Here is an 18,901-nt window from a genome sequence, read left to right on the forward strand (position 1 = left end):
GAAGGAAACTCAACAAGGTTGAGACCCCTATCTAATACCTTACGCCCAAACCCCTTAGCTTCCCTGCCTCTCAGGTTCCTGTCTCCTTTCTATCCACTGTGATATTCTGGCAGAACAGAGAGGACTAAAACTCGAAAGCATGAACCTGAGAGAGCAAAGTATGGACAAATTCTCCTAGTGAAGGCCGGAGAAGAACCCTAAACTCACATAGAGAGGGCAGAAGAGATTCCCGGTACAAACATTTGGTGATCCATGAAAGAACTGAATTGGTAGAGTGAATCCATTCTCTTTCCTTCTGTAGACTTCAACACAGCAGCAGTTGTTCCTAGGTTAAAAGCTCCAACTTTACTCTCTAAAGGAAGATATTTCAATTTCAGAGTAGGAGCCGAGATGAGAAAAGCATAGCAATAATCCCCAGATGTTTTTCAAAAGCCAGGAGCAACGGAGCCATCATACCCTGGGACAACCATCTCTTTATTACCCTTTGCTGAAGAGGCCGGATCCTCAGCCACTTGGCATATCTACTCCTGGAAGTAGGTTTTAATTATTAGAACTCTATCCCCTCACAAATGGATGGGAATGCCTATTTGATTTCAGAAGCATACAGTTTAAGTTGTTAAGTATATCTATTAAATAAAGCAAAAAAAAAAGTCACTAGCTCTTTAAGAATGACCATCTTTATGATGATACATATATTTATATAATTATAGATAATTATCCAAGAGGAGATAGAATTAATAGAGCAAACAGTGCATTCTTTAAAAAATAAATATCAGAAAAATCAAGAAAATAATAGGCTGAGGTGAAGAAGAGACAATCATAGAGAAAGAGTTTGAAAATAAGAGATAAAAGTGTAAGGAACCTATCAGAGTTTATGGAATACAATAATGAAAAAGGCAAAAACACTAGAAAGAAGAAATACTAGGGAAACATTAGAAAAATATAGCAAAATCATATTAAAACATCAGTCAAAAGAAAATCTAAGCCAAAATTAAATGGGACAAGGATGATACTTAATTTAGAGAAAAATTACTAAGAATGTATTAATACTGGGTGCCTGGGTGGCTCAGGTGGTTAAGCCACTGCCTTTGACTCAGGTCATGATCCTGGAGTTCCAGGATAGAGTCCCTCATCGGGCTCTCAGCTCTGTGGGGAGTCTGCTTCTCCCTTTGACCTTTTGCTCTCTCATGCCCTCTCTCTCTCTCAAATAAATAAAATCTTTAAAAAAATGTATTAGTATCCTAGAGAATGTATTAGTATCCTTACATACCTAAGATTAGAGTTTGAAGTACATGTGTATGAGGTAACAACTGATAGTGGGAAAAATTAGCAATTCACACAACTTTCTCAGAGATGATCAGCTCCAATAGACAAAAATGTAAGACCAGTTGAAATTTCAATAAGTCATTTTAACAAACTCGAGTATACATATAGGTTTGTGTACGTATTATCTAAAGTTTTCAAGCATCTGTGCTATGACTATAAATTTGTTATTAAAATCCAAAATGAGAAACGAAACAAGTAATTTTTTCTCTGATCAATATGTAAAAAATCACAAAATAAAGATTAAAAATATAGTCCTTTTAAAAGCATTGCCTTGGTAACTTTTTTTTCTCCCTCTAAATAATGTTTTCTTTAGGAGCACCTGGGTAGCTCAGTTGGTTGAGACTGGCTCTTGGTTTTGGCTCAGATCATGATCTCAGGGTTGTAAGATTGCCCTGCATGTTGGGCTCCATGCTTAGTGGGGAATCTGCTTAGGATTCTTTCTTTTTCCATCCTCCCTGCCCCTTCCCCCAACTTGTGTGCTCAAGTGTGTGTACTTGCACACTTGCTCTCTTTGTCTCAGATAAATAAATAATTTTTTAAAAACCACATAATAAGAAATCAAAATTAAACAGTAGACAGGAAAGAAATGATCCACTCTGTCAAAAGAAGAAAGATAGAGCTATGATGGGATTCTGATTCCTCAGAATTCATGCAGAATCATGAACACACCCCTAAACCTACGCAAACTATAAAGAAGGAGATAATAAAGATATTAGTAAGTAAAATAATCATGAAACAAAACATATTTCATGAAACCAAATGTTGGATTTTTGAAATGACCAGTATCATGAATGAAATGTTTTTATGTTTGACCAAGAAAAAGAGCACTGGTACAAATTTTAAAAAGAGAAAATCAGATGAAATGTATATTCTAAGACCATAGGACAATGAAGTGATAGAATATTGGAATAGCCCAATAGCAGAAGAAACTGAAAAGAAAAGCTAAAACCTACTGTAGGGTTCCCAGTTCTAAATGAATTAGTAAAGATCTGTCCTTCAAAGAACAGGAACTTCTAAAGTATTTTACCTATTCTAGAGTATATGTTAAAATTAATGGAAAAATACTATTTGGTAACTCAGTAAATAAGATATTAGGTTTTTTTTTTTTTTTTTTTTGAGAGAACAAGTGAGAGAGAGCGAGCAAGTGAGCTGAGTGGTGGGGGGCAGAGGAAGAGGGAGAGAATCTTAAATAGGCTTTATGCTGAGCACAGAGCCCATCATAGGGCTAGATCCAAAGACCCTGAAATCACATCTGAGCTGAAATCAAGAGTCAGACGCTTAACCAACTGAACCACCCAGGCAGGCCAAGGATTCCATTAATTCTCCAAAACAAATTTTAAAATGGGCTTCCTTTAGGGGCGCCTGGGTGGCTCAGTGGGTTAAAGCCTCTGCCTTCGGCTGGGTCATGATCCTGGGTTCTGGAATTGAGCCCCATGTCTGGCTTTCTGCTCAGCGGGGAGCCTGCTTCTTCCTTTCTCTCTGCCTGCATCTCTGTTTGTCCAACAGATAAATAAAACCTTTTAAAAAATAAATAAATAAGATTCTATTAATTCTAATATAAAGAATGATCTGATGACAGAGTAAATGATTATCATAAAACTAAACTTTTATAGAATGGAATCACTATATACCCATGATTACAATTTTTTTTAAGTTTTTTTTTTTCTTTTTGAGAGAGAGAGAGAGAGAGAAAATGAGAGGGGAGAAGGTCAGAGGGAGAAGGAGACTCCCTGCTGAGCAGGGAGCCCAATGCGGGTTTAATCCCGGGACTCCAGGATCATGACCTGAGCCACCCAGGTGCCCCCTATGATTGCAATTCTTGATAAAATAATGAATTTTAAGACTTAGAAATTTAAATAATTACTTTCCATTTTAATCTAAAGTTATTCACTTAGTTAAAATTAGTTTGAATCATCTTTGAAATTTTTCATTTTAATTTTAGGAAAAAATGATTAGTAATAGAACATGTTAAAAGATTTTTTAAACAAAGAAAAAGTGTCTAGAGCACAGGACTGGGCTTCGGACTTACCCTATAAACCCACAAGATGTGACTTTATTTTATAATTAGGAAAAAATACTCAAATTCATTTTGATAATCTCTAATTTTATCCAGTACTTCATAAAACTGTACTTAAATCAAATAACACTTCATTAGTAACTGGTAGTTTGTTATGCAAATGCAGTAAGTTACTAAACAATTACTTTTCCTCCTCCTCTATTCCCAAGATTTAGTTTATAAAAGAAACATCAATAGAAAATCTGAGAAAGCAGCCCCAAGGAATCTAACATAATGAGGAGAAACTTATTATTTCATGTGTTTCACTTGGCAGTTTAAATCCTCTTAATAGTAATCATGTTCTCGAGAAAATACATAAACTATTCACCATAACAATTTTTGCAAAGTCCAAGCTTCACCTTGTCCCATGAGCATCTATTACAGATGTAGATAGACCACACTAACCTCACCACATAATTCCAAAGTAACTAAGAAACTGGATGACAGTATGATACAGTAGCGAGAACACAGAAGAGCAAACATATTGTTAAGTAGCTCCATAGCCGAATAATACATCAAAGTGTCAGTTTGGATAAAAACATTCATCTATTTTCTGGTATAGGAGATACTGGAGGACATGAGAAGTTAAATTTGTAAGGTTTCTTCGTAACAAGCTCTCTGAAAACACCCCGTTTGATTGGGTGTCTCTCCAGCAATTTCTTGATAAAGTCTTTCCCTTCCAATTTCCTGAGCACTGTGAAAAAGGGAATTGGGATTTACTAATGATAATTATAAAAAGAGCCTCCCAATTTTATGATACACCCAGGTGGAATCACTACCAATATAAAAAGTTGGTTGCTTTTTTAGGCACTAAGCTAGGGAAATATTATACAGATTACTATAGAGCCTAAGGGTCCACATCATTTTGGGTCTAGTGTTTTTAAGATGTCAAATAATAATTATTTTTTTTACTAACTTTCATTGGAAATCATTAGACAGACAAGGAGTTGTAGAAAGGAAGGTAAAAAAAATACACAGACTTTAATTTTAAGGTGAACTAAAGCTTTGTGAAAGCTTTCAACCAGCTACATCTAAGGTCAGTTGAGGTCATAAAGCAGAAATAAATAATGTTGTAGATGGACAGGCTGGGTCTCTGGGGGTGCACTGTGGAGGTATCCTGTTGCTAATCTGGATACGGTGGTTTTATTGTGTTCCTACAGTCCTATACCCAGTACAGTTAATTGGCTAATGAATAAGTGTTCATCATACTCGTGTTCTAAGAAACTTCAGAAACAGTTTATCTGCATACAAAATGTTGTCATCTGGACAGCGTATTTTAAAATACCTACCTAGAGAGCTTAAAATAAGACTTCTCTAAATTTTTTCACAAATGCTAAAACGAACTTTGATACACATTTAAGTCATAGTCATGGGTTCTTACTCCTGCTTATGGAAGAATGATTAAGTTGATCATTATGGAAAGATAGGGTCTGGTCCCTTTAGTTCTCATTTTCTTAGAACTCACACTTCGTAAGAAACCTAAATCTTGTCAGTGAGGCTCGACACAAGTATCACTGTTAAGTAATGAATACAAATACAATAGAACTGTAACAAGAAAATTTAATTCCATACAATCAGTGCCATTCTACAGACACTTTTCAAGTGCCTACAATTGTCATGAATCTGTATTGGATACAATGGCATATGCAAAAATTAGTAGGACACAGATGTTCTTGTATTTAGCGTAGAAGAGGACATTAGATTGTTTCATTTCATTCTTTCAGACATGAAAAGACAGTTTACATTTTAGTTCAGGTCTAATCCCTCATAGGTTCCTAAAACACATTCAAGTCAGCTGTTCGTTTGCATGGATGCCATGAAAGTTAGAAATAAGAAAATATGGACTGAGTTAATTTCACATTCATTAGGAATAAGTTATAGTTGGCTGTCATGATGTACAGACATGGATGCAAGATTGAGTAGAGAAGTGAGGTGAAAATATAGAAGGAAAGGGAAGACATCACATACAATAGAGCTCAAAGAAAGCTCAAAAAAAAGGAACGTGCAACTTTTGACTTCCCAAGATCTTGGGTAACGGTAGGCAAATCAAGATTCAGTTTCAGCTGTTTGGGAAAATTAGATGAATTTTAAAAGGGGGAGGGGTGGGTGTGGAGGAAGAAGAAAAGAAAAAGAACAAAATGCTGATTATAGTTCCTAGAAAAACTGGGAAACATTACTCATTCTGACCACATAATGGATTGTTTAACAAAGAAAACTGTATCTTAAGCTTTGTATACGTAAAGATTTGTTTATTGGGTAAGTAATCACTTTCAAATGAAATAGGTACCTTCCATTTCAGAGAATCTCTTAGCAACTACAGTTTTTCATTTTGTAGCACAAATTGTTCCCTTGGTTGTGGTAGGTTTGGTAAACACTTTACAGAGAGTCTGGGCCAGGATTTTGTCATTCTATAAATTCATGACTTAAAAATTCTAGTATTGTCAAACTTGTTTTTTTTGTTGTTGTTGTTATATACTCCAGTATCATCCCAAATCCTATGAAGAAGAGTCATTCTGTTTTTGCTAAATAACATAAAGTTCGGTATTTTAAAGAACATAGTGAGTGAGGTTTTTAAGTTGAGCGCATTTAAATTGGGATAATTCTTTTTTTTCGAGTTTACTAGTTGGTCTGCATTTGAGGAACATGGCAAGTTGGTGGTGGATCAAAGCAAAAACGATTGGCAGATGAGAAGGACATACTGACTCTCATGTCTTATTAGTAACCTGTGAAGTGAGAGCGTTTCCTTTCATAAACAGAGTCTTGGAAGTGCACAGCATTATTGAGCATTTATTTGGTTGGTACATATGCTCCCGCTGTAGAGCATTAGATTTTTAAACTGACCATTTACCTGCCCAGTGGGAGCTGATTGGTAAGTAGTGAGGAATTTTGCAATCTAGTGATATCATACTGGTAGTTTGAAATGGCTGTGGTAGGAATATTTACCTAACAGAAGTCAGCAAGTGTTACCAATGAGGACTTTTGTCTTCTTTTGTTTTTGTCTTTTTGTTTTGGGGAACTGTTTGTGGATTATTTACCAGGACACCACTGTTGACACGCTCTGCATCTCACTCATCAAGTTGCATTGACCTTGGTTTAGCTTGTTCTTCTAACATGTAGACTTGCTCTCCTCAGTTTAGGGTCTTTGCCCTTGCTGTTCTCTGTCTGGATGCCCCTGCTTTGGATTTGCATAAGGCTGGCTCCTTCTGAACATTCAGATTTCACTCCAAATGTCACCTTTCCAGGGAGGCTGTCTAAGACCATCTTAATCAAAAGACGAACATAGATGACCCGATATCTTCAACCTTAGCCTGCAACCTAGAATAGTGTCTTTAAAGTTATGTGCTCATGTATCAGCTAGGTCATATCTGGTTGCAAGTCACAGAAAACTAAACAGTAAAGCCCGTATTTGTCTCGTAGGCAGAAATCATGGGGCTGCACAACAGTTCAAGGCTGGTACAACAGCTCAGGGATGGCATCGAGGGCTGGGATCCTTTCTTTTTCCTGCTCCACCTTCCTTAAGAAGTGAAGGTTCTTTGCATGATCACAAACTGGGGAAAGAGGAAGAGTGCAAAGACCAAATGGCTGAAGGCCTATGCCAGCAGTTTGTCCATTCAAAAAGCCTTCTTAGAAACCATGCCCAATGTCTTTACGCTTAAAACAACTGGCCAAATGACAAGAGTCTGGAAAGAGAAGTATGTTTGCTTTCCAGCTTTTATAGTAGAAGGCAAGAAACATGAAGGTTTTAGATGGCTTTAGAGTAGATAATTCTTATTGTTTGCCACAGTACCCAAAAAATGTTTATGGGATTAGTCAACAATATGCTTTAAATAACCCAGCTTCATCTTCATCCAGTTTCCAGATGGAAATGAGTCATAGGTCAGATTCTGCAGTCTAAATGTCAGTCAAGTTAATAAAAATTCATCATTAAGGAAAAAGAAGAAGGTAATTTGATTTTTCTAGATCACTGGGAGCTCATGCCATTAAGTTTCAATATTTTCTTGTTTTGGGTTGTAATGTCCAACCTACCTTAAAGGAAATCTTTCCAAAATAGTTATCCTACTATCATCAGGTACTTGATGACTGATCATTTTTCAGTGATCAAAATATGTTACTAGGGACATTTCACTCAGTTGATTAAGTGCTCAACTCTTGGTTTCAGCTCAGGTCATGCTCTTGCATTTGTGGGATCAAGCCCTGTGTTGGGCTCTATACTCAGTGTGGAATCCGCTTCAAGCTCTCTCTCCCTATCCCTCTCACTCATTCTCTCTCAAATAAATAAAATCTTTTTAAAAAAATACGTTATCAATATGAACATATTCATTATACCATAATGTTTTGAGGGGTCACCTCCTGGGTCTCTGGGCAGTGTTACGACTCTTTGCTCCAGCTTACAGTGGTCCATGATGCTATATTAAAATTAAAAAAAAAATTTTTTTTTTGCTCTACCTTTATTGTTTTATTTCTAATCCCTTTTCTGTGGCAGGGTAGAGAAATAAATAAGAACATGGCCACTGGAGTCAAACACATATGGTTTTGGATCCTGGCCCTATCATTTACTACTTGTATTGCCTTGAGCCAGATAATTCATCTTTCTAAGTCTTATTTGTTATTTTTCTTTAACTATACAGTGGAAACAACAGTAATTCTTTTATATATGGTTGAGGATTTTATAAAATGATATAAATAGGGCAAATAAGCGCTGAATAGTTGATGACCTCACCCTGTTACGGATCACATATTAAACTGTTAGTAGTAACCCAGAGAGTATGTCTGTGATCTACAGCCTGCATCAGCCCCATCTGAGAGGATTACTAACAGAGCAGATTTCAAGGTTCAATAAACCTTCAACATCTTTTTTTTTAATCTCAATTTTTAATAATAATAATAATAAATAATACTATTAATATAATAATAAAAAATAATACTATTAAAAGTAACATTGCTCTTTAAAATCCCTGGGCTATACGCTGAGATTCCCTATCGGTTGAGTCTCAATATGACCACACATTATCATCACCAGGGAGCTCTGAAGATCTTGATGTCAAGTCCATACCCCAGAACAATGAAATCAGAAATATATGTAGGTAGGACCTACGTACGTGGTTTTATTTTTTTTCCAGTGTTCCCAGTTGACGACAGTGGGTAGCCAAGACCGAAAACCACTCCTCCCTGCTATTTTAAAGCTCTCCAGGTGATTCTGATGATCAGAGAGTACTATCTGAGAGAGGTAGACTGGCGAATGGAACAGGGGTTAATCTTTATTGAGGGAGGAAAGATTAAGAGCTCAGCCTCCAACCAGGAAAGCCTGCAGAGCGTAGAGCTATTATAAAAGTACTGAATGTTGAAGGCAAAAGCTGCTAAAAGAAAAGCTGTGAATGGAATAAAAATAAAAGGCACAGGGTTTAGAATCCCTTAGATCTGGACTCCAGACTCCGATCCTGATTGTTAATGAGGTACTTAAAACTCTGTAGAAACCTCAATTTTCTCATTGCAAAATGTGGATATTTACTACCACATAAAGGTTGTTGGAAGGATAAAATGGGTTAAAGATGTAAAGTTCTTAGCATACTATGCCCCCTACTTCATAGGCATTAAATCTTTATTGTTATCGTTGCTTTTAGAAGTGAGGATTCAGGGATGGCTACAATTAACAACACAGGAAACAACATGTTGGTGAGGATGCAGAGAAAGGAGGTCACCCTTACATTGTTGCTGGGAAAGCAAACTGGTGCAGTCACTCTGAAAAACAGTATGGAGTTTCCTCCAAAAGTTAAAAATAGAACCACCCTATAATTCAGCAATTCCACTATTAAGTATTTACCCAAAGGATACAAACATACTAATTTGAAGGGATACGTGCCCCATTTTATAGCAGCGTTATCTACAATAGCCACAGTATGGAAAGAACCCAAATGTCCATAAACTGATGAATGGATAAAGAGGATGTGTATATATGATATCATATATATATATATATATATATATATATATATATGAGTATACACACACACACAGAGGACTATTACTCAGCCATAAAAAGGAATAAAATCTTGCCATTTACAACAATGTGGTTAGAGCTCAAGAGTATTATGCTAAGTGAAACAAGTCAGACAGAGAAAGACAAATACCATATGATTTCATTCATATGTGTAATTTAAGAAACAAAACAGATGAATGTAGGGGGAAAAAGAGAAGAAAACCAAGAAACAGACTCTTAACAAACTGATGGTTACCAACAGGGAAGTGGCTGGGGCAGGGGTGGGGGGGACACTGAGATGGGTTAAATAGGTGAAGGACATCAAGGAGGACACTTGTGATGAGCCCTGGGAGTTGTATGTAAGAGATGAATCACTAAATTCTGTACCTGGAAGAAAAAACTATAACAATATTGTATGGTGACAGATATTACTATGCTTACTGCAATGAGCACTGAGTAGTGGATAGAATTCTTGAATTAGAATGTTGTATGCCTGAAACCAAATATCACAGTTATGTTAATTATATTTCAATAAAAATTATATTAGTAATCTATATTAAAATAAAGACATGAGGATTAATGGAATCCAGGATATGAGGAAGAGTGAGGGGGCAAGTGTAATACCCCAGCACTTATGGGATAAATGCTGCATAGAGGGATGAACTTGAGAATTGGCAGAGCAGAGGAGGAGTCGGTTTCAGGAAAATATTCTGAGATCTTCTTATTTTCATTGTTTGTCTGGCAGCCTTCCCAGTCCTTATCTAATATTCCTTCTAGACTGAGCTAAACTAGTAAACCCAGACTTCAATATTAGTAACCAAATTTGGTAGAATAGGTTCATGAAATAAGTGCAAGAGGTTCTGAAGAAGAATCTTAAGGGGACTCATCAGTAAAGTAGGCACACTTGCCGTGGTTTTAAGAACAAGTTTTTGCTGACTCCAAAGCCTCTTTTGCTCTCTTCCAGATCCTGACCTTGCAGGTTTCTGTTACTTCTACAGAGCTAAAGGGAATTAGAAGTCTATGGAAAAGTCTAGTTTGTATCGAGCTGATTATTCACCAACTTTCTGCAATACCAGCCAGGTCTGGGTTGGTGAGACCCGATTTCTCCCACTTTTGGTCTTTAGACTTCTTTTGGCTTTTACCGACTGCTGTGAATCCCATGACCTTATCCTGCTCGATTCTCTTAGGTGGCTTCCAGCAAGACGGTTTAGGCTCCAGTGGGCTCTGCTTTCCAGTTCTCTCCCTCTCACCAGATAGGCATACAGGGCATGCAAGCCTCCAAGTCTGTTGTCAGTGCAACCAGGAAAGACTCCAGTCTTCCTTCTCGCAGGGCCCCCCAGCAGCTGTCATTGGTTCTACTGGGAACATCCCTCAGTGGATAGAAGGGAAGCAGACTTAGTATTCTGACCTAAGTTAATGACGTAACACTTCTCCATGAGTTTTCCTTCCTCTCACCATTACCTCTTCATAAGGACTGGAAAAGGCCTAGCCTGTAACGTAATAGGGCTGGTCCAGCTTTTAATGGGATATGCATGGTTTCCTTGATCTTTTTTTTTTTTTTTTTTGAATTAATATTTCTTAGCCTTGGATGGGCATAGAAATCACCTGAAAGCTTAAACAAACAAAAATTCTGATGACTGGGTCCCAGTCTTACAGTTTCTGATTTAATTAGTGTGGGGTAGCAGGCTGGTTTAAAAACTCCACAGGTGATTCTAAAGACAGCCAGCCCAGTGGTGGGTACTAAGGAGGGCACGTATTGCATAAAACCTTAGGTGTGGTGCATAAACAGTGAATCATGGAACACTCAAAAAATAAAATAAAATAAAATAAAATAAAATAAAATAAAATAAAATAAAATAAAATAAAGACAGCCTTTCTAAGGAACACTGTTTTAGAATGGGGTGGTACTTAACATCCATGAACTTGTACCAGTCATTCTGAGGCTCCTGGAAAAACCCTATTCAGTGTTACACAGGGTAGTGAAGAATAATGGAAATGCTGGGATTCTGGAATGCTGGGACTGACAGGAACCTGAAAGATCCATTTTATTTACTTTCTCAACAAACAAGGTCTGTGAACCAACAACTTCAGAATCACTTGAAACGTTTGTTTAAAAGGCCAATTCCTGGGCCTTATTTTCACACCTTCCGAATTAACCTCTCTAAGTGGGGGTAGAGGGTCAGGAACATATGTTTTAATAACTTCCCCCAGGTGATTGCTAGATACATTCATGGCTTAGAGACATTAATCTGTATCAGAGCTTTTTTTTTTTTTTTTTAAATGTAGAAACTTTTTTTTTTTTTTTAAAGATTTTATTTATTTATTTGAGAGAGAGACAGTGAGAGAGAGCATGAGCGAGGAGAAGGTCAGAGAGCGAAGCAGACTCCCCATGGAGCTGGGAGCCTGATGTGGGACTCGATCCCGGGACTCCAGGATCACGCCCTGAGCCGAAGGCAGTCGTCCAACCAACTGAGCCACCCAGGCGTCCCTGTATCAGAGCTTTTAAACCCTGGGGGCACATGAGAATCACATAGGGGCTATAAAAATACCCATGCCAAGTAGACCAGTAGTTCTCAACCTTGCTTTCGGCTTGAGCCATACTGAACTCCTTTCAGTTCTCTGAGTGCCCCACACTCTGTTGACCAGACTACTCAACCAGTGTTGTGACTATTCTGGCATAATTTGGGGGGTGGGTGGGCTGGGGAGAAGTCTTAGGCATTAATAATTGTTAAATGTATCCCAGAAAATTATAATGTGCAGTCAAGGTTGAGAATTCCTGAGTATTCAGGTTGGGGTCATTTTCCCTCAGTACGGTTACTCAGTGGCCTCTAGCCTAGAGATGCATGCTTGCCTCTTTCTCCCACACCAGATCCATGCCAGTCTTGACCAAGGAGGTCTAGTCTCATGAGAAGTCATGTGTCCCTGTAGACACAAACCTCTAACCCCTGCTTTCCTGAGTTAGTTTCATTAATTAATCTATCACTCATTCGGTAAGTGTGTATTAAACTTCTGATATTTGCCAAGTACTCTGCATTGAACCACGGATACATTGGCAAATAAGATACTGTTCCGACCCCTCAAGAAGCTCGTAGATTTGCAAGGGTAAAGGAGGGAGATAGACATGGAAAAAGAGGCAGAGCAGAGAGAGTAGGAATTACTACAGCGGATGAGTCAAGAGAACTGTGGGATCACAGAGAAGGGAGAAACCTCATCTGCCTTGGAGAATCAGGAAAGCCATGCCAAGGAGATGCTATTTAAGCCAAGTCTTCCCCCATGATTTAAAACAGTTTCCATGATGTGATTTCTCTCTATTTCATTTCTTGCTACCCTTGCCTTGCTTTCAGCTTGAGCCATGCTGAACTTTTTTCAGTTTTCTGAGTGCCCCACACTCTGTTGACCAGACTTCAGTCTGCGTTGATTTGCTGGAGACGTTGTTCCCCTTTCCCCACCCTGCACCTCCTACCTAAGACTCTGCTTACCTATTAATTCCATGAAGAGGCCCTTCCTGGCCTCCTGAATGATGATAAATGCCTTCATTAGGTCCATGCGGCAACCTGTAGTGATTTTTCTATAGGACATGCCCGCTTTACTGTGTGTCTGTGACTCCTCAAACCTGTAAATGTCATGAAAGGGACAACAACCAGCTGTGTCCTTTACCACTGTATCCTATGCATAGCACAGATGAGTGACTTAACTGTGTTCCAGGAACAGGGGATGATGTGTGCAAAGCCATATAGGTTGCAATTCTGTGCCACATCTTAGAATAACAGAAAGTTTGGATGTCCAAAATAACAATGAGCAGGGAAAAGTTCTTAGAGATGAGTCAGAAGCGGTTGGTTGTGAAGGGCCTTGAGTGTAACCCTACCTGGTCTGAACTTCACCTTGTAAGCAGTGGGAAGCCAGAGAAGGTGTTATGTAGAAGAGATAATAATGAGGTTTATCATTCAGGGTAGTCATTCTGGAAGCAAGGTGGAGGATGGAATGAGCAAGAAAAGGCCAATATAAAGAACAGTTGGGAGATGTTTCAGTTCTGTGAGTGAAAAATAATAAAGGCTTTTCTGAAGTCATCAAGCAAAAGGGCTCCATTCAAAGGGGGTATTTGAGATAGCATCTTCACTGCCACTGACTAACTGCATGTGGGGGTGAATGTGAACAATGTTGCCATTGTCTAGCTTGCAGGACAGGCTGGGTGGGGGTGTTATTAATGGAATTATGGAATATGGAAAGAGAAAAACTAGCTTCAGGAAAAATATTAATGAGCTCAGCTTTTAACATGTGGAGAATTCCATATACCTGTGGACATCTAGGTAGAGTCTTCTGTGCAGTAAAAAATGCATTAAATTCTTAACTTGGTAACTTACTGATTGTGAATATGGTTGGTATTATCCAATTGACTACGTCGACTTCCAGTTTATGTACAAAAAGACCAAGTTTTCAAACTGGCAGTGTTGTGTCGATTACATGATTTTTGCTTCGTTGGGCCACAGTTGACAATTAGTTGGCAATACTTCAAGGGAGAGTCTCCATTAAAGTTGATTACTGATTATTTTTTTTGATTAGGTACATATATGTATGCTAACCCCTCCTAAATTCCAAGGAGGTAATGATTTTATTATAGGTAGCCATACTGTTATAGTTTCCTCATTTGACTGTGAATTCAGAAGGGATGTGTGTCTTATTCTTACTGTCAAACTTAGTGCCTAATCTAATAGGAACACAAATTAGTGGATGGATGGATGGGTGGATAGATGGATGAATTTAAAATCTGATGGCAGGGATATGGGATGCTTTCTGGAACTAATCCCTTAGGAACTGAAAACCCTCTATCTTACACATAAATACCTACATGACTCTTCACTGAGCTATTGACTACAACAAGTAGAAGAGATAACCATAAGTATTTTTTTTTTAGATTTTTATTTATTTATTTATTTGACAGAGAGAGAGAGATCACAAGTAGGCAGAGAGGCAGGCAGGGGGGGGGGGGAAGCAGGCTCTGTGCCAAGCAGAGAGCCCGATGCGGGGCTCGATCCCAGGACCCTGAGACCATGACTTGAGCCAAAGGCAGAGGCTTTAACCCACTGAGCCACTCAGGTGCCCCCACCATAAGTATTTTTAAAGGGGTCTTTCATCAAATCATTTTTTTTTTTTTTTTGGCAGTACAAAACCATGCTGGGAATTTTAAAGCTATGGGTATAAAAGACAGTCGTTCTTGATACATTAACTTTTGATGTTGTCAAGTACAAGAGGAGCCTTTAACTTAATTGTTACAGAAAATTCTTTTGCTTGGTACTGTTCTAGAAGTTGGTAGGTGGGTACATGATCAGATTCTTTAGGAAGATAACCTTATGGACCTTATGAAGAGACTGGAGGAGAAGAAATGACTCTATCTGAACAGAGAAGAGATAATGATGAGGGCTTAGAATAATAGAGAAGTAGTTAAATGGATAGAGCCCATTAGTTAATTAATTAATTCATCAGATATTTAGTCACTATATTATACCAGACTCTGGGGATGCAAAGGTGACCAAACTTAGAGAAGTTCCTACCCTGTAAGAGTTTATCAGTAAGTGGAAGAAATGCACATTGATCAAATCATGACACTAATAAATATAAAATTGCCGATGTGATAAATATAGTATGGGAAAGGAAGAGTCAGACTGCAAACAGCATCTCAGAGACAAAATTTACAGGACTTATTTCGTTATTGGGTGTCAATAAAATGCATGTTTCCTACTCTTCTTTGCTAAGAGAATATTCAAACTAGTGTGTGTGACAGAAATAACATACATGAAATGCCACCGAGGAAGGCATATTCAGCGATGAATTGTGTAGAGCAAATTAAAATGACTTTTTACCAAAAGATTAGATCAATAAGCTATGAATTTTAAGTTGTGATTTTGCAATTCATTCCACTTGTTTTTCATTGCACCATTCAACTGGAATAATAGTACTTGGCTGATGAGATACAGTTGATTCTAGATGTCTCTATTTTGATTTTTTTTTTTTCAGATGTTGCCAGAGCAATTGAATTACTGGAAAAACTACAGGAATCTGGAGAAGTACCAGTGCACAAGCTACAATCCCTCAAAAAAGTGCTTCAGAGTGAGTTTTGTACTGCCATTCGAGAGGTATGACACTAAAATTTTAATCACTTCTATTTAGCCATATGTCTTCTGAAGAGAAAGCATGTCTTTTCCACACAAACAGTTGAATAGTTAAGACTGGAGCTACATTTAAGCTTTCTGTTTTTAGTTCCTTGGACAGATGATAAAATATGATTTAGTCTGCTAAATTCTTAAATTAGATCCAGTCAGGATTTATACATTCGTGTAAAACCAAATGTTGACCTTATGGTACCGATGAGGTCACTCCCTCAGCAGGTTAACTATTACATACTTGTAGTCTAAGTTACTTTGTGGCCACATGCAGTCATATGGAAATTCAGTTCAAAATAGTCATAATTCGTGAGGGTTGAGCTTTTCTTAAAAGGACACTCAACTGAATCTTAGATAAATCTGGAAGAGTTACTTCCTACGGACTAATGTTATAATTATCCAAACATTGCTGTCTAGTGAAATAATGGAAAATCTCTGAACAGACTGCTATGCCCTTCTAACAAATTTTTGTAAAGCTTTCCTCGCTGGTGGTTGCAAGAAGCCTAACGTATACAAGTGTGTAGAAATGACTGAATTTTTGCATTGACTTGTGGTGGCATTGACTAGTCCACTAATGAATTTAATTGGTTATAAAAGAGTTCATTTGGGATGTATAAGCCATATTGTTTTTTGAACAAAATAATATTAAGTAAGCCCATCATTTCTTCCCCATCAGGTTCTAAGTAATAATTCATTATTTAATAATTACTTAAAACCTAAGTCCCTAAATCCAGCATATTTGCTCCACTAGAAGCCCCCAATAATAAATTATCTACTGTCATCCTCTCCAAAGCCAGTTGAACCCAGTGACAATCCGGAGAGTTTGTTCTGGTGAAGGACATACACTCGACAAGGAATATTGTTATCAACTTCCCTTTCTCCTTGCAGCTCTACCTGTAGCTAATGCATTTATTTTTACCTCAACAATGCTAACAGTCACCACACAGGAAAGACCTAGGGGACTAAGATAGAGACATACAAAACCTCTTTCACTACAAGTTTAAACTGTAGCCTATCCAGTGTGGTTACAGTTTGGATTTTGCTGAGATTTGACTTAAACTAGGCTTGTGCTAAATATCAGGTAAAGTTGTTTGCTATTGAAGTGTTCCTTATAATGAACACAGCTTAAGTAAATAACCATAATTGTGTCTCCAAGTTCAAAACTGTGGATTTAACCAAAAGCTGAAAGGAAATTTCTCAAAGTGTGTGAGTTCTTGGCCACCGGCTGCTCAGTGGGAAAGGTATGACTATGTGAAAACCCTGTGGGCCTCTCTGAGGTAAATTTCTGTAGTTACTCTGTAGATCAAGGTTAGATCCCCTACACACACTTTTCTTCCTTCACAGAGTGCTACTCCTCTGAGATTTGATGGCCGATTTTCATTTTTAGATATTCTATTATCTCTTTTACTTTCCGCAGAACTAACTGAAGAATAGGACACATCAAATATATAACTCTCCTCACTGGGAGTTTGGAATATGATCAATGTGAAGTATCTATCTTCATGGAATTTACTTTCCAGTGAGAATATGATTAAATAAATATGCAATACAATGTCAGAGGGTGACAAAACTATGGAAATTAATAAAGCAGGATTAGGGGAGGTAGGAGTAAAGTTCTGTTAAGTTGAGGCGGTAAGAAAATAACCTAATTGAGTTGAGGTGGTGAGAAAATAGCCTAACTGAAGTAATTGAACACGTCACAAATATAAGTGAGGTAGAGTTTTTCAGGCAGAAGAAACCACAAGTGCAAAAACCAAGAATGATCTGGGTCCATGGAAGGAATGTCCCCCAAACAAGACCGTCTGCAGTAAAATAAGCGAGGTAGACTTCCCAGAGGCAGCCAGAGAGCAGATCACATAAGGCCTTGCATGCTAAGGTTGGGACAGTGGATTTCATTCTAAGCATGGGAGAAAGCCCTGGAGAGTTTTGCCCTGACCTGAGTGGATTTTTAAAAGGGTCCTTCTGACTGCTGTGAGAGAATACAAGTGTGTGGGCAAGAGAAGAAATCAGAGATTCCAGGAACAAAGTCATGAGCAGATCAAGTGAGAGGCTAGATGATGGCAGCTTGCATGGTTAACAGTGTAAGTCGTCAGGTTCAATGTGTGCTTTTTGGAAGTCAACTTAACTGAAATTGTTCTTGCGCTGGATACACAGATGAGAGAGACAAGTCTCAATCAAGGTTTCAGCTTGAACAGTTGGGTGAATGGTTACATAATTGGGTAGGAATCTTTGCAGTTGGACCAAATTTGGACTGTCCAAGGGCTCTGTTGTGGACAAGAGTAAGTCAATGATGCTTTTCAGGCGTCCAAGTAGGAGTCTGGTAGGCCCCTGAGTCTGGAGCCTGGAGGAGAGGCTGGGTCTGGAGATGTAGCCTATCCATCATTTCTTCCGCATCAGGTTCTAAGTAATAATTCATTATTTAATAATTACTTAGAATCTAAAGTCCCTAAATCCAGCATATTTGCTCCACTAGAAGCCCCCAATAATAAATTATCTACTGTCATCCTTTCCAAAGCCAGTTGAACGCAGTTGTGTTATGGGCATGTATTCAAACAAATGCACAGGCCTTTTTCTTTAAAGAGTTTATTAAGGAAAAAGAGAATAAAAGTAAAAAAGAAAATAAATATGAAGACATTATATTGGCATTAGAAACATAACTTCCAAACCCCATCTGTGGTAAAGCGTTCTGTGTGTATCATTAGTGATCCATGGAAATTTGTAACTGAACTACGGGCAGTCCAATAATTTCAGAGGGAAATAGGTGATGTAATTTATCTGCCTTACATTTTATAAATTTGGACTAATGAGATTTAATTTTAGGTTCACAGTAAGGCCCTTATAATAATTTTGTCCTGAAGGGCCATGCATGTTATACAGAAATTGTTTTTATCACTTCATCTTGACTCATATTCCACACTAGTTTTATGATATCATTCATACTTAAGTTTAGAATGTTCCTTGTTATTCTCATTATGTCACTGTACATTAACTGGGAAGTCACAGTAAAAATAGCAGTATGTATTCAACAATTCTGAATCATAGAATTGTATTGTATCTCCATGTAGTAACAAGGTCTTCAATAAAAATGTAAAACATGAACCCATGTTGCCAGACAGGTGAATCCACAAGCCAGGAAAGAAAAGGGCAGCTAGGAAGTACGACGATGTACAACAGCAAATATGTGAAAATTAATTTTTTTGGAGTCAAGGATCCTTTCCCTCTTGGTCTCTTGGGTACTATTATACTGCCGTGAAACCTTTGAAGTTACAGTTTCTTATTCAATTCTTGTTTTTATTCTTATTCAATTATTATTCAGGTATTATTCTTACTCAAATTATGCTCAGAATCTCTATGATTAAATTATTTGATTTTTCAGGGATATTT

At 37.8% G+C, this 18,901-nt stretch overlaps 1 protein-coding gene across 1 annotated transcript in view; it reads left to right on the forward strand.

The window, feature by feature from the left end:
- The window catches only part of LIN7A (lin-7 homolog A, crumbs cell polarity complex component), a 123,662-nt gene that overhangs the window by 26,004 nt on the left and 78,757 nt on the right, over window positions 1-18,901 (forward strand). Inside the window, exon 2 of the mRNA XM_044227630.1 lies at window positions 15,372-15,490. Within this exon, the coding sequence (XP_044083565.1) occupies window positions 15,372-15,490 (119 nt within the window). The remainder of the gene's footprint in view (window positions 1-15,371; window positions 15,491-18,901) is intronic.

This window comes from Neovison vison, chromosome 12, assembly GCF_020171115.1.
Source record: "Neovison vison isolate M4711 chromosome 12, ASM_NN_V1, whole genome shotgun sequence".
Lineage (NCBI taxonomy): Eukaryota > Metazoa > Chordata > Mammalia > Carnivora > Mustelidae > Neogale > Neogale vison.